General features: G+C 40.7%; 1 protein-coding gene across 3 annotated transcripts; it reads right to left on the bottom strand.

The window, feature by feature from the left end:
* Positions 1-341: 341 nt before the first annotated feature.
* LOC108425078 (kelch-like protein 12) lies at positions 342-16,146 on the bottom strand. 3 transcript variants are annotated; one of them, XM_017693465.1, is made up of 12 exons: positions 16,084-16,146; positions 14,401-14,650; positions 11,487-11,640; positions 8,880-9,097; positions 5,410-5,559; positions 5,151-5,265; positions 4,793-4,899; positions 3,197-3,392; positions 2,573-2,731; positions 2,288-2,386; positions 1,998-2,184; positions 342-1,731 (listed from the first exon to the last, which is right to left on the bottom strand). In XM_017693465.1, the coding sequence occupies exons 1-12, from the start codon at positions 16,128-16,130 to the stop codon at positions 1,605-1,607; spliced, it is 1,809 nt and encodes a 602-aa protein (XP_017548954.1). In that variant the 5' UTR covers positions 16,131-16,146; the 3' UTR covers positions 342-1,604. The 3 variants fall into 3 exon arrangements, with proteins under 3 accessions (XP_017548954.1, XP_017548955.1, XP_037391712.1); XM_017693466.2 differs by lacking the exon at positions 16,084-16,146 and adding an exon at positions 15,607-15,904; XM_037535815.1 differs by lacking the exon at positions 16,084-16,146 and adding an exon at positions 15,384-15,432.
* Between the last annotated feature and the right edge of the window lie 1,126 nt (positions 16,147-17,272).

Here is a 17,272-nt window from a genome sequence, read left to right as displayed (position 1 = left end):
GGTGCATCCAAGCGTTCTTTAAAATATTAAATAAAAGCAAGTTTGGAATTCATCTTCGATACAGTTCTACTAAAATACATTGTGACGTCTCCTCATCTACGACAAAGCAGGGATCACAGATTCATACTGCGCCTTTACTGATGTCTTCAGGCCTGTGGAGAAAAAGGGGAGGTTCTCTGAGAATTTCAAATTCTCTTTGAAGTTAACCAGGTATTTGCTTTAGCTGGAGCAGTTGGAGTTCTTTTCAAAACAGCCTATCAGAAAAATTGCTCCTATGCAAGAGAGCTATAAAGAAAAGACAGAATGTCTTGCACAACAGAAACAGAATGTGTAACTACATATATGTTCACTGGTGTACAGACAATTTATTACACTTCTGCATGACGGTGGCAAACTATTCACATTTATATCAGTCCAAATACTTGGGTACACCATACATACCGCAAATACATTAGCTCACCGGTCACTCATAATAATGGATGCATATCTACAGAACGATACAAACATGTTCATGATCAACAGTTGGTACAGAAGTAAATTCCTCCATTCACTTCTAAACACACTGGATCCATCCAAATTACAAAAACACACAGCAAAACTGGCTAATAGACATCTTTGTGATGCTGAATACACGGTACATACATGATGATGTTCATGGTATGACAGACAGTTTGATTTAAAGGTACACCAAGTAGCTTGTTTTGTGTTTAACATACTTTAATCACTGACTCATTCCTAGCAACACAGCTACCAACAAAGCTGGCCACATGACCACTGTGGAAAAGGCATTTTTGCCACGTGCCACATACTTTTACTTAATGACAGTAGCAAACAATATTCTGCACCTATTAGTGCTGATATTATTTTTTTCATAATATTCATTTCTTCGTTCAGTTTTAACTGGAACTTCTTCCTGTACTTTCAACTGCGAGGCAATGAGAAGGGGCTCTTGCTTTTTGGAGTAAAGGCTGGGAGATCAAAAATGCCAAAAGGACAATATCATCAGTTCTACAGAACCTTACACATGAACCAAGTGGATTTGTTCATTTATAGTCAGAAATTTTGGCATCTTCCTTTTTAATCCTAAAATGTTCTCTCCGTCAGTTATTACACTCCAGGCTCCAAGTAGGCAGAAGCCCCATGGTTTGATTTGGTAAAATGTTTGCCACAAAGGCAATAAGGCATATAGCAGCAACAGCTGAAGCACACATCATAGTGTTCTTCTGCATTTTCAGTTAGTTTTTTTTGTTACAGCAGTAGAAAATAAAATATTGCACTTGTAGACTCATCCACATGAACCTCGCAAGTAACCACAGACACCAATGAACCACAGGGTCATGTATGGAGAGCATCTTGGCAGGCCACACGCAGTGAGTGCATCACAAAGTTTACATCTCAGATGGCAAAAGGACTAAGGTCCATAGAAGGGAGTAGAGCAGAAATACGAAAGGGGGAAATCACATGATCTGCGCTTTCATTTTGCTTGCTCATCCATGCTAATACATGTGGCACATAGATCAGTCTCAGTTGTCAGCTGCCAATCAGCACCACAAAAGTTTCCTCCACGGGTGTTTGACAGTTTAAATTTCCCGAAAGTTGTGTTCTCATTTCTCGCGTAGCACACATACCCCTGCATCACAGCGCTGTGTAGCCATGGAGGTCACTACCTCCCAGGTGTCCAGGACAGGGTCATAACATTCAATACTGCTGAGCAATGAGTTGCCATCATATCTGCCAAAAAAGTAGAGAAATGATAACACAGCAGGCATTTAATTTTGTGCCATAAGAAAAAGAGCTCTGCTATAATAATGCTAACATCCAGCACTCTCTGTGTATTGAATCAAGTTCAGTTCTAAGTCCATTTCTATTTTAAATCATGCACATATGACCTATTGTAAATTATTAGCAATGTTTATCTTATCTCCTTGTTCTAATATTAAGCTCTGTTATTAGTTGTGTATTACAATGTCATGGAGATTACAATGCTGAGATCTCACCCTGCAATGGCATATAGTCGTCCCCTAAGGACAGTGGCTCCCACATAGCAGCGTGGAGTTGTCATGGGTGCCACAGTAGTCCAATAATCTGTACGGATATTGTATACCTCTACCGAGGCAAGATGGGCTGTGCCATCAAACCCTCCAACTACATAAATGTGGTCATTTAGCAGAGCCACCCCTGCACCTAAAACATAAAACAGCAAGATAAACTGGACAATGCAAGAAAAACATTTGTGCAAATTACTGGGTCTCATACAAGTAATATAAATCACAACAGATAAACTCACCTGAACGTTTGTTGGCCATGGGTGTGACACTGGTCCAGTGACCAGTGTGTGGATCATAGCGCTCTACTGAATTCAGGATGTTCAAGCCATCATAACCACCTGTAATCATGTAACAGCAACTTAAGTTGATCAGATATGTGTTTCACTTTTCTGATGTTTGAGACCTAAAGATCATTATTGTTTGTCAGCGTGAACACAAAATACTATTTAAATATTTTCACATAACTAATATGCTGGCTTGATGCTAGCATACAATCAACATTACAGTGTCAAGGTTCCACATACCTAAGCAGTAAATGAGCCCACTAGCCACTACAAGCCCTGCTCCTTCTCTAGCTGTCTGCATATCTCCCAGCATGCTCCACTGGTCAATATTGGGGTCATATCTCTCCATGCTGGTGTGCCGCCGACTGCCGTCAAAACCTCCAGCCACATAAATCATATCTGAACAAAGGTGTAGGTGTATAGGCACAGTCAGTTACGAAGTCATGAGACAGTTCAGTATTGTTGGTATGGTTCTCTGGCATAGGCTATATTATGTAAAGCTAATTTACCAAAAATCTTCTCAATTGAAAACTTTCTAAAACAAAAGTACCCCTGTAATCATTAAACATACTTGATTTTCAGAAATAACAGCTGGGTTGACACATGAGGTGGTTTGCTTAACTGACACAAACAGTTTGGGCAATTCCCAGACTAAGAAGATTCCATGTTGAAATCAACAGCTCACAGAACTTGTTTGGTAGGCAGGTCTGGTTACTAGCTCATTTACTTGTACTTTCAGTGTACACTGTAGTATGAGAGTCACCCAGAATATTTAAAAGTCAGGGCCACAACTACAGCCACAGCGCTTTAGCTGAATGTGTTTTTTTTATTATTTGCTAAGATAAACAGTATAGATGGCTGCACCTCCAAGTGTAGTTGCTCCTGCCAGGCCTCGTCGTACATTCATGGTGGCGACGGTGTACCAAACTCCATCTTCATCCGCTGTGTAGTCCAAACACTCAACAGAACTAAGGCGTGAACGGCCATCATAGCCTCCAATCACATATACACGGTCATTAAGGGAAACGGTGGCAACGTAGCGCCGTTTTCGTGCGATGTTCTAAAACACACAGAAAACAAATATTAGGATCATTGGTCAACATAAAAATTTCTCCAATTTCTCCAGTAGGATAAATATTCTTATTATCTTGTTAGACGGTGTATAGCACAGCAGAGAAATATAGCTTAGCTGGGGAGTCATCTGTGAACTACTGCTAGCTGATTTTTAATATGATTTATCATTAAATTATACTGGAGGAAAAGCATTCAAGCAAAAACACCCTTTATTTTCTTTAGTGGAAGCCACCAGAGAGGTCTTTGGTTAAGGGGTCTTCATAAGCAAAATTCCCACTCCTTATATTTTATAAATACATCAGAATAAAGCCTTTTTTGATTTCATCAGCACTCTTGCCTCGTGAGCTTCTGATCCTCAGATAACTCGTCAGAGTGGCGCTTATAATCCCCAGAAGCATTGCACCTCCAATAATAAGGATTACAAGACAGTTTTCTACCATGTTACAAACACAGCCTAGTTTTTAATAAAGAGCTCAGCAGGACTGCTAAAACTGCTTCAAATTTGACTTCAGCTTAACACAATTTCAACATAATGGAAGGCTTCTTTCTCAGACATATTTTCTTTCATGATAACCCCCACCCCCCCAGACATTCAGAACCTCAGGAAGTCCAATGCACAAAGCAATGAAAGATAATAGGGGATCATATGACCATTGCTCTTTCCTCTGGCATGTGCTTCCCCTGCAAGGAACAACAAGCGTGTGACATTTTAAAGCTGTGCTCCTGTTTTTTCAGTAACACATTTTGTTATATTGCTGTAGACATGATGCCTTAAAGATTTTCCTGGCCTGTTTAACATATACATATCAGGAGCAGTAACGGGAAAAGTTCTAATGAAAGTGCAATGATATCTGTACTTTTTGCATTACAGTATATACAACTTTTGAGACTTGCAGAACCTTGTCTGCAAAATATTTTCTTACTTAAAACTTCTTTGACTTTACTCGACAGGCGAGGTGAGAAAAAATGGTTGTCAAAGAGTTAGGTAACATCAGGGAACTTCCGGAGTAAACTGAACCTCCTTGCCTACCTTATGTAATAAAACTGAGCAAAATCAAATCTGAAAAATGACAGGAAAAAATGTAAAGTCTGTAAAGTCATCTGCAGCTTACTGTGTCCAGAATATTAAAAGGAAGCTGAATTTCCTCTTTTTTTATATTAAAGAGTTTGATGTAGAATTAAAACACTGTTAACCTTTCAAAACATACTGTTCAGTCCATTCAGTTCATATATGGAAACTAAGCTACAAAAACAACTGTTCTGAATCCATTTTTTTTGTGATGTCACAAATGCCAAAACATTTAAATATATCCACCTGATATGGGCCCTTAAATTCATATAGTGTAGACTGCTAAACTGCTTCAGCTGTATGAAACATTTACTTACTGGCAGAAAACTCCACTCCTGTGTTTTGGGATCGTACTTCTCCACAACATCAATAGGCGACTGCTGACTGCCAAACCCACCAATTACCAATAGCACTTCTTTGGCACCTGATATCAGGCAGAAATAAAGTGTAGTACTGGTTACTGGACAAATCCTCATCTTGGAAATGGCATGAATAAAAAGCTGGCAACAGTGCAGGCTTTGGTCAGGCTTTGTGTGATTTTAACACATTAGTCTGAACGTTGTCAGACGTTTTGCTCCATAAAGATGCAATTTTCTATGCATGTATGCATACTTTAGTTTTGCTTTTAGGACAAAATGAGCGGCAAGACAGACAGAAACGTGTGCAGGAGCAGACCTAATCTGGCTTGAGTTCGAGGTCCCTGCATCTCACTGCGTAACTCAGGCCTCAGGTGAAACTTCTTGGCTTCATCTACAAGATCTCGACAGGCCAGACTGCAACGGATAAGAGGCTAAACACAAAACACAGACATATAAACTTGACAAAAAACATCCAAAAGGAATCACAAAGAATGCAGCTGGTCACACTGTCACTGGGATAGGTCCCACTGTCCCACCATTACCAGTTATGATTAAAACAAGGCGGTGAGTCTGACCTCAGAGTCAATGACGTCAGTGATGTAACGTGGCGTAAGCAGAGGCATGCGCACGTATTCCAGCATGTCCGCCAGGTACGGCTCTCGCTCCTTCCTGTTGTGCTTTACCCAGTTTAACACTGCCTCAAACACTGGCTCCTCAGAATCCACCTAACACACATATACATACACAAAATAGACTTTACATATGTACTTCAGACAAAGATCAAAGTATTCATCTATTTCTTTGATAATCTGTTTTGTTGAATAAAAATTTGGGTAGATCATTAATCGTTTAAGCAATGTCATAATGGACATACGGTAATAGCCGTTAACATTATATGTATGTGAAAAGGGATTCCAAACTTTTGAACAGAACAGCATCTCAAGCTGACAAAGGTCAGCCAATTTGCAAGGAAGATTTAAAACAGGGTCGAATATACAGCATAAATCAATCAAATAGCGCTATTAGAAAAACGTTGAAACGTTAGGAAAAAAATCTTTTTTGCAAGCTAGAATGTTTGATTCTCACTAGCATGTTTCATATACATAGCAATTTCTATAATGACAAGGAGAGGGAAAAATTCCCTCTGACTAAAGACGACAGTCTATAAATCTAACCCCAACGGGTACAATTATGCTTTCAGAGGAGAACAGCAGTAAGAGAACCAAATTCTCTAACAAAAGAGGTTTTCATCAGAACGCTTTGTAAGGGGAAGTAAATCCAAGAAACAAGAAAGAGAGGAATGTGGAGAGCAAGAAAGGGTTGAGAATTAACTGGAATTACAACAGGCCCCTGCCTGAATTATATGCTTGTTAAAAGTTTGTGGTTTTATAGAGAATAACACATACATACAGATTCAAACTTGTGGATCTTTCCCTGCCCCCACCTCAAATTATTTAAACTGGCTACAACTGGCTACCTTTAGTGTCTATAATTGAACAAGTCTGAGCCAGTTCAATGTCTCAACTTTCAAGCTGTTTGCAGTTCACACAGCCTGTGAATGGTTGAGGAACAAGGCTGTTTCAATTTCTCAGCATCCCCACAACTTTACCCTGAGAGTTCTGTATCAGTTCAAGAGGAGGAAAGGAAAGGGTTTAATTCACTTCGTGGAAGTAAAAACCTGCAGCAACACCAGCCCTCTGCAGATAAGAATGGACACCCCTGATACAGACTTTCTGATTAGTTTTAAAGGATCAAGCGTGAAGGGTTCTTCTTGTGAACACACTGGTAACACAGTCCTGTTCCTGGAGTACCCTTGTCCTGTACAGAACAACTTAGCATTTTTTCCCTGTTGTAACATACACTACATTGCCAAAAGTATTCACTCACCCATCCACATAATTGAATTCAGGTGTTCCAATCACTTCCATGGCCACAGGTGTATAAAACCAAGCACCTAGGCATGCAGACTGCTTCTACAAACATTTCTGAAAGAATGGGTCGCTCTCAGGAGCTCAGTGAATTCCAGCATGGTACACTGATAGGAAGTCCATTTATGAAATTTCCTACTAAATATTCCAGTCAACTGTCAGTAGTATTATAACAAAGTGGAAGCGATTGGGAACGACAGCAACTCAGCCACGAAGGTAGGCCACGTAAAATGACAGAGCAGGGTCAGCAGATACTGAGGTTGCCAACTTTCTGCAGTCAATCGCTACAGATCTCCTTCATGTGGCCTTCAGATTAGCTCAAGAACAGTGCGTAGACAGCTTCATGAAATCGGTTTCCATAAAAGCTCGCCGCCACTGGACTCTAGAGCAGTGAAGACATGTTCACTGGAGTGACGAATCATGCTTCTCCGTCTGGCAATCCGATGGACAAGTCTGGGTTTGGCTATTGCCAGTGAACGGTACATGTCTGACTGCATTGTACATTGTGGAGTGGCGAATGGTGGGATGGTGTGGGGTTGTTTTTCAAGAGTTGGGCTCAGCCCCTCAGGTCCAGTGAAAGTAGCTCTTAATGCTTCAGCAGACCAAGAGATTTTGGACAATTTTATGCTCCTAACATTGTGGGAACAGTTTGGGGATGGCCCCTTCCTGTTCCAACATAACTGCGCACCAATGCGCAAAGCAAGGTGCATAAAAACATGGATGAGTGAGTTTGATGTGGAGGAACTTGACTGGCCTGCACAGAGTCCTGACCTCAACCTTTAGAACACCTTTGGGATGAATTAGAGCGGAGACTGTGAGCCAGGCCTTCTCATCCAACATCAGTGTCTGACTTCACAAATGCGCTTCTGGAAGAATGGTCAAAAATTCCCATAAACACTCCTAACCCTTGTGGAAAGCCTTCCCAGAAGAGTTGAAGCTGTTATAGCTGCAAAGGGTGGGCCGACATCATATTAAAGATAGGATGTCACTTAAGTTCATATGTGCGTGAAGGCAGACGAGCAAATACTTTTGGCAAGTTGATCTGTACTTGCTTAACTCCAAGCACTGTGCATGAGCAGTACTGATTCGTAAACATAGCTAGCAATTAAGGTGGCTCCTTTGGCCACTTTAGGCTTGTATTTTAATTGTTGTATACAGTGGATAAGAAAAGACAATAAAATCATTATCCACAACTATTTATATAACAATTAATCAACAGCAAAACATCTCAGACCAAGAGAAATACATAATAAAAGCCACACTTTGTATGTGTAGGGGATTTGGAGACCTCTGTGCTGGATATGTGCAATAGCATTCAACATCCAGAAAAACATTTTGCAATGTCCGTTGTGCTTCAGCTCCTAATGCATACAAATTAATCTGATGATTACAAGTGTGGTGAAAGAGTATTAAAAGACAACTCAGACAAAACATGGTGAAAGAGGACGCACGTGAATTTTCTACTACAGTCATTATATCTTCATATATTCATATATTATATCTTCAATCTGACCCAATGCCTTTGACTTTATAATTATTATTTCAGCCTTTACAGGGAGACTTGCGGTAGCACGTGTGCACCATATTTAACTTATTTTTTCAACAACGCTACCGCTTTCAATTTTAACAATAATCATAAATATGCATTATAATAACACACAAACTTTGTGCACTCTCTCCCTCTCCCAATACTATAGTGTATATGCTCTGGAATAGCCTGCATGAAACCAGGGATAAAGTTCAACAGCACATCAGTCACAGTCACACCATGGATGATGAGAAGGATGTGTAGCGCCACAACTGATCTTCACCTTGCTTGTTAAGCTTACCCAAAGTGTGTCAAATATTTCTGCAGGTAGCAACAGTGGCAAAAGAAACTTTAGCACAATGGTAGATAAGGGTGGAAGCTGATGCTCAGATGAGGGTGGATGCTGTTCTCTGCCAGGTACAGTCAGCAATTCCGCAATAATACACTGATAATAAATAAACTGTTAGTGCATTACAGATGTGTAGAATACCAATTTATTCCAGCATGCCATTTTCTCTCAATCAACTCAAGTGCTTTATCAAGAAAGGCTCTGTAAACCCATGTCTAATAACCTGAGAAAGTGTCTTACCTGAATCTCATCACATTTGATGAGCTTCTCCACTTCACTCTGACTTAGAAGCATGAACTCCTCGTGCTGCACCACCTCAGAGAAGTGCTTCTGTGAGAAAAGCTCAGCTGCCTGCATCAAGTCCACACAGTTATGTGTCTCCGCAAAGTCTCGGATACCAAGACAGTTGGATGGGTCAAGCTGACTGTTGAGGAAATCACAGCAAGCCCTCTTCACCCCTGTTCACATTGAGAGAGAGAGAGAGAGAGAGAGAGAGAGAGAGAGAGAGAGAGAGAGAGAGAGAGAGAGAGAGAGAGAGAGCGAGAGCGAGAGAAATAAAAATAAAAGGTAAAGAGAAGACAAATACAAAAAAGAACCAAAAAAGAAAGATAGAAATGAAGGAAGAAGTTACAAGAATGCCAGAAATAAGATTCAGGCATAAATATTTGAATACAAATAAACCAAGAAATGGTCTCATGGTAACAACAGGTATATTAAATCCAAAGACCCAATTCATAGAAATCTAGATTCTGCATAACAAAAAAAAAAGGGGGGGTGGGGGTTACATAAAAAGTAACAGCTCACAGCAATTCTTTATGAAAAGAGAAAAAAAAAAGAGTCTGGCAGCAAGTCAACACAAGACAAATGCATCTTTCATCGAGCGCAGTACTTACACAAGCAAACTTGTGGTTTTTTTTGTCTTTTTTTTGACTGAGCGAGTGGCGTCCCCTCATATCATCCCTTAAATCAAGCCCTGACTGCACTGAAGTAATGTATACATTGCAGACAAGATGGTGTATATTCAAAGAAGACTGCATTGCTGTGACTGAACGCTGGCAACTCAAGCTTGTTTGACCCCATCATCGTCATGAAGTTACGATGCTTATTTTCACTGAGGGGGTTGACCCAGTTAAAGGCAGACAGTGGAAAACACACATGTCTTGCACAGAACAGAATCCCAAATCCTCAGTGAGTAAACCAGCCACAGCTAAGTGGTAATAGGAGACTGCGATGGGCCATTTCCCGCCTGTTTTCTTACAAGCACAGACTTGTGCCGGTCTTCTTCATGCAAAGAAACTCAAAACAAAGGACTCTGATCACAGAGATCGCCTTCAGCAAGAGGCTAACCACCATGTGGGTGCCATTTTCTCCTCAGCATGGCAGCACTCACTGGAGGAAGCACAGACAAGGAGAGACTGAACTGCATCACCCAATTCCACAAACTCAGTGATGCATCTCGGTGCTTTGTTTTTGTGGTATAATTACTTACAGTGGTGATCACTTATTTCTTCTGGCACCATCCCAACAACACTAATTCAGAATTTGCAGACAGGTGCACTTTATGGAACATCATGCCAAAGCACTTAGAATTGTGGCTGCTACACAAGCACACTTCAAAAACAGAAGTACAGGATGGAGTACAATAGAACTGGAGCGGTACCTGCACAACTGTGCACATTTCACTGGACAATCTCAGAATTCCATTATCAGAGCACTGCAATACTGAAAATGAAGCCACCCACATCAGTTTACAAAGTTACAACTAACAGTGGCCTGTTTCTATGAGATTTCCAACTGCTGAATTACATAGCGGTGCTACTTTTTTTTTTCCACTTGTCTTCTGTGTAATACTGACAGTCATGACACACAAATACAAACATGGTTTATATTTAAGTGGCATTCCTACCAAAACCTGCACTTCAATGTTATGTGTGTTGTTATGCAGGAGTCTATATTCCTCAGCCTCATCATTTTGACAGAATTCAAGATTTTATGTTGTTTGCATCAATATTCTCTCACTTGAATACCAAGCATTGCACAAATACATGAAACCATTGGGAATCCCTGTGGTGTCAACCATTATTGGCTACTAGCCTAGCCACTAGCCACTGATTTTTAAGCTAATACATACAACAAAGCAAGCACTAGTGTAACTCTTACCTTGTTGTTCAACAACATTGTGAAGAAAACAGCAATTCTATCTTTATTCAGGATAAAATGGATGGCAGAGACAAGTTTTCACCCTTTCAGCTAGAGATATGAAGCCAAACTGAGATAAGGTGCCAGGTAATCAGTTTTATCTGATTAGTTATTTCTGTTAATTGAGTAACCAGTTCTCTTCATTGTATTCATTATTTGGCAGATACTGCAGTTATATGGCTATAATAAAACATTCAGCATCCTAGTGGTAACACTAGCTCTCTGTTTGGTTAACCAGTTAACAAAAATTCAAAACAGCCCCACAGGCCTCCCCCAAAACATCCACAAAAAAGCAGTTATAGTTCATTCCTACCTTGAGGAGTATGAATTTACTATTATTAAACTGGAAAATCTTACTCCAGACACTACCGCAGCACTGCTGCAGGACGTGAGTAAGAATGTCTACAAAAGAAGGTCACTTTGGCCCAAGTAGTGAACTTAATGTGTTCTACACGTAGTTAAGTGAAGGGAAAGAAGTGACTGCAACGGTTTCACCTATACTGTCAGATATATAATAGACTATGTTTGCACTAGAATGAACCAGCTAACAAACCATCACAAAGATTTCCAAATAGACCAATCAAAAGCATGTGTGGTGGGCACAGTTTGTATCATGTGACCTCAGGAGGCCATTTTGTGAATGCGTACCTTTAAGCTGGAGCAGGCAGGCGGCGGGAAGAAGCTCCTGCACGTTCTCCACAGTAACCAACACGGTCTCTGTGTAAACAAAGTCCAGCAGGATCTCCATGGTGGAGGCAGTGAGACCCTGAATGTCCACAAAGGACTTCCCTTTTTCAGCCAACTATGAGGGAGAAAGAGGAGAAGGGCAGAGAGGAGCAGAGATATATCGTAAAACATAATGAAAAAGGTTCTGAGATTTTCCTGATATCTGCATGAATAACAACATACTGTAACAAGACTAAGCATTATGTCATTCAAGGCACTGTAGAGGCATTGCTTCACCTCTACAGTCCTATTCCTCTATACCCATGGCTCCTAAACTTTTTACAGTCCCATATCCCTTCAGACATTAAACTGCCTGCTGCATAGTCCTCAAGTGCACTATTGACAAGACGTATACAGGCCTAAACCACAGTTAGTAAATGATAATCACTGAATTTCATTCACACCAACAAGAGCGAAGATAAATTAACAAATGTCTGCAAAAAGCACAACATGCAGAAGAAAGAGGAGTTAAATGCCTTCTTCCAATAAGCAAAATGCTTATCAGAGTACATGTTTGTCCTGGATGTTATAAATATCCCATATACTCATGGTGTGTAGATCTGTTTGGGTCTGAATCAGGGATAGACCTTTGCAATTGTGCAGCTGGCTGACAGAATGAAACGCAGATTAAATTAAGTGTAAACGCCGAACACCAGCATTGTTTTTACAACCCGCCCGACATCATGTGGTGTACCCCAGGTGGTAAACGCACCACAGTTTAGGAAACACTGCCCTACACAACTTAGAAATGAATGCCAAGTTACAAAAACTGGGTTAAAAACTACAAACTACAACTATAACGCAAGGCCTAGTTTCAACCACTCTGCCTCTACCTGAAAGCATTCAGCATAACATGAAGATATGGCTATAGGAAGACCACATCTGGACTGAGTTACTTCAAACTAAACATTCCTCTCCTGGTAACTTGTTCCCCTGCACCCACTAGTGGACAAAGATAAGAATACACACTAACTAATTTCCCCATTTCTAAAAACAGAATGGTAAAAAAACACAAGAGCAGCAGTCATTTACTACACTAACATAAATGAAAACACAAACACAAGCCTATGTAAACAGGAAAAATCATTAGTGTACATATTATTTAAAGGACCACAAGCGTGGAAAAAGAGGTCTTCCTGTAAATGACTTTGATGTCATATATAAACACCAAGTCCTGTTCCCTCCCGAGTCCATGGAATGGAAACTAAATTGTAAAAACATTTTAAATGCATTAGATTTGTGATGTCATTAAAACCAACACATTTACTGAATACACTTACTGAGCCTACAGCAGGTTAGTTCTACTCATTCATGCTTAAGTTATAAGGAGATTTTCAGCCCCGACAGCTTTTTGTATGAGGAATGATATAGGGCAGCCAGCTAATTTACAACAGGCTTCAGTCTTAAAGGCGCAGTAACAAAAACAGCCTGTTTAATCCTAGGGTGTAAAAAGAGATTGGAAACAGCTCAAGTAAAGATGAATTATGACTTTTGTTACAGAAAACTACTTGAACATGTAGAGCAAGAGGAATGTAATGTGGCCTTTTAATTGATTCTTCCTCTTTCACCTCTAGCCAAACTCGCAATAAACCCAGAGACCTGTTTTCATTAAAAAGCTGTTAAGCCTGTTTCATTTCGTCTACTGTCAAGTATCCATGATTAAATGTTATGAATCTTAAACTGACAGACATTCATAGACCTGTATGGATTCAGCCCAGAAAAGTCACCAGGGCAGTTTCTTGCATAAATCACAGCTGAGGTCAGTGGAATACCAGTTATATGGGTGAGGAGGCAGAATGTTGCCAGGGTTAACAGGTTTGTGAATAGACTGCATTTGTACATCTCAATCTCAAACTCCAGCATACACTCTCTCCCAGCTAGTCTCATTTCCCACAGCTCCTGCTTTTGTGGTGGGGGTTCTAGAGTATGAGTTGTTGGAGCATGGTATACACACAGCCGAGTTATCTGCATTCTTGTCAGAGTATTGCAAAGAGAAACAATATAGCATCTAAGTACTATTTCCCACTCATATATGGCCAATAGCAATTGCCAACCAAGTCTATTCTGACTCATTTTAACAACTATTTTATTTATTAACCCAGTCTTAGATAAACAAACAACAGATCTTGTTTTCTGTATGGCTGTAATGCAAACTAAGTTCAAGGTAAGAGACAGCAGATGTACAGAATCCTGTCAGAAACAGAGCACATGATGAGAGAGGAGAGAGAGGACAGAGCAAAGTAAAGGCTTTCTGTTTTAGTATTGGTGTCAGTACTATGGTTAAACTATGAAAGGTCCTGCTACTACACAGTTATTCCTAATTGACAGACCACCTTTAAAACCACAAACCACCTGTGCTCATTTGTGAGTCATTTGTCCAACTACAACTCTCTCTAGTGAGGCTGCGGATGCAAATTAGAAACCTTGTTAGATTACTCAGTAGAATTCAAATTGAGAAATCAACAATTCATGGGAGATTTCCAGAAGCCCAGAATTGAATGTGTTTGTCTGGGGGAAGGGGCTTTTCACAGGTTTGTTATCACACATTAGAACTTCGTCCAACTGCAGATCTATTCCACAATTCGAAAAAAGTCGCCTTTGTGTGCACATGCTCTACAAAACCATAGACACCAGGTTCATTCCTCTACTCTCCTCTACTTCTGGCAATAAATGGATGGCAATGAACAATAGGCTCATACCTTTATTATTATGCTCCTTTAGTAGACTACTGACATGCAAACAGTAATGAACAGTGTTTATTAGATGTGTAGGATGCATTTTAGACCACAGCACATACTTGAGAGTTGTTTAACACTGTTGATGTATTTGTGATTACCTCACTGGTGAACATGGCACAGAAGTAATCACTGCAGGCAGCCAGCACGATGCGGTGGGCAGGGAAATCTGTGTTTTCCACCCTCAGCGTAATGTCACACAGTGTGTTACTCTTCCTCAAGGAGTTCATGGCGTTCAGGATGGACTTGGCATGCGAGTTGGTCATGATGTCTTTGGGCGCCATGGCGACTGGCGATGGGGGAGAGCGACACTTCCACAGGCAGTGCAGGATGATGAAGCAAGATTTGGGTCTGCGTTCATAAAACACCACATCAGATCAGACACTGAGCATACAGAAGGCTATGTAAGATTTAAGGAAAGTGCAATGCTTCAATACGATGCTCTGTGGACACAGATCTTATATGACATGGAAAATAAATGAGAATCCTAGCCCTGTGTACGTTTTGTGGCAGAGCGTTCTACGACTTGGATGGGGGAAACTGCTCAACTGATATTAAGCTCTCCAGGAAATGTCAATATTTTTTAAATTGTCTAATTTTATACTAATGCTTTGCCTTAAATGGACCTAAACATGGAAATATAAAGATAAGTCAGTTGATCATAAAACGTTGGACCAATGCCACCTTACTGTAATAGCAGCTGTCACTGTAAGGATAAATGTTTGAATTTTATAGCCACCGTGACCACCTGGCAAAATGCAAGGACACAGAAAGATCAGCTGTTGTATGAAGCTCTAATCTTGCTACCCAGCCTTTAGCTGGCCGAGAGAATCCTGGTTTTTAACATCACTTTTAAGCCCGTTCGTGCCTGGCCTCACTGCAACCCACTGGACTACCAGCAAGCAGTAACATCAGCTGGGGCTCGCTAGCACAATATAGCTAACGTTGTAACAGAGGCTGTTTTGGCTGTAAACAAACTGTTTAGTCTATAACGTTTAACTACGAGGCAAAGCGTATAGACAACGTGCTGGAACAGAGCACCCACAAGCAGAACTATCTTAACTAGATAGGTTAGCTAAGCTACCTCTTTAGCTAGTTAGCTAAGCTCGATGGCTAGCTAACTGGCTGGCTACGCGTCGTTGGTATGTTCTACGGTTCTTACCTGGATTGTGTTAGCAGCGATGCTAGCTGGCTAATTTACCATAATTACCATACAAACTGAGCACATATAAATCTAAAACATGTTTATATTAATTTTACGTTAGCAGAAGAGTAGTTAATAAAATGTAAACCCTTGTTCAACGCACCAGCGGCAGAGGAGACCGAGAGGGAGGTCTGTCTGTGGGCTGTGAGCGGTTAGTCAGCGCTACACCAGCCGCCTACAGAGCTTCATACTCCAGCGAGACTGATCCTCTACAGGACGCTCAGAAAGAATGCCGAAAACAACGTGGGCCAAATCTACACGTAGCCCAAAATAATGCACCATATACTTTTGTCTGTTCGACTCTCCAAACTTTGCTAAGTTTCGGGATTTTATTGAAGTTAAGGAGTAAAAGTTCCTCTGCTTGTTGCACTCTGATGTGGCTCTGCTCTGTCGCCTCCTCAGCAACACGGCGGCAACCAAAACACTGCTACGTCACCACGTTCGCCCCGGTGACGGCGCAGTGCCCACGTTGTAAAGCAATGAAAGCAGTAATAAACGACAGTGGTAGAAACAACATATTAATCTAGGGGTAAAACAAGCTGGGATTTCATTTGCCGCTTTTTTGTTAGAACTTACTAACCTTAATGTGGATTTTGCAATGAAACCAACCAGTGCGAACGTCCCCATACATACGTTGGCGCCCTCTGGTGGATGAACTGGATAAATCTTCACGGCTTCTGTTGGGCTGTGTCCGAAACTGAGGGCCGCTGTCTCGATGCCTTGTTGCCTGTGCTGGTTTATAAATCTGTGCATTGGAAGGCAGCGTCGTCCACTGTGTCACGACCGATGTTTTCTACTTTATGTTTTCTACTGTTTTCTAACCGTATCGGTGAGGACACAGAAGATTATAGGGTGATGTAAGGAAGCAGAGGATACACCGAAAGGAGGAGGAACAGCAGGCAGCGTTTTATACAAGCATTAAACTGTCTGAGCAGCGTTGATTACGTTTCAGACGCTGTCTTGAAGTAACTTAAGGGGAATTCCACCAATTTTTCTGAATAATTCAGTCATTCGGATGTAAACAGAGTCATTCAGCGTGATTTGACATACATTGGTATAATGTAGAGAAACTTACAGACTCAGACTCTTTTACAGTGGTGGTGATAGGACTAGGGGTTGCCATATCTGCAACACAAATATGGTCATTTTATTTACTATTCAAAACGACCAGTGAAACTACACGTGCCTTCTGAGTTGCTATATGTAATGTTCATGGCAAACAGTCATAAATCTGAAAAAATGTTCCTTTGGTATTTTGCCTTGCAGTGCCCTGCCTCTACCCCTCTGCCAATGAATAGATAAACATATTAAAATACATTTTAAGCCAACAACTTTATCACAATACTATCGCAAAACAATGTGTCTGATATCAGGCAGCACATATCAATTTCATGTAATAACGTTTTGTGAGCGAGCTGTGAGAGGCATTAGACTCTTCAGACGTCTGGTTCCTATAACCACCGCTGTGAATAATTCTGACTGTGTAAGTTTCTCAAGAACGAAGAAATTTATACCAAACTACTCTGAATGACTGCGTTTACATCTCAGCCATTTAATTATGTAGAATTTTTTTTAAATCCGTGGAGCTTCTCTTTAAATGAAACCGATTTATGAGACATCACAGGCAGCACGACATCGAGACAGCTTCCCTCTGTTTCGGACACAGCCAGAGATTAAGGCTGTGACCCCCTCCAGCAGAAATGGGTATCTGGAATACTTCAAGCTTCCACATGCGACATTCTTTATGTTTTATTTCATAATAAGGGCCA

Source organism: Pygocentrus nattereri, chromosome 28 (genome assembly GCF_015220715.1).
Source record: "Pygocentrus nattereri isolate fPygNat1 chromosome 28, fPygNat1.pri, whole genome shotgun sequence".
In the NCBI taxonomy this organism is placed as follows: Eukaryota; Metazoa; Chordata; class Actinopteri; order Characiformes; family Serrasalmidae; genus Pygocentrus; species Pygocentrus nattereri.
The sequence above is the reverse complement of the archived record's forward strand: the minus strand, read 5'-3'. Positions and strand labels throughout refer to the sequence as shown.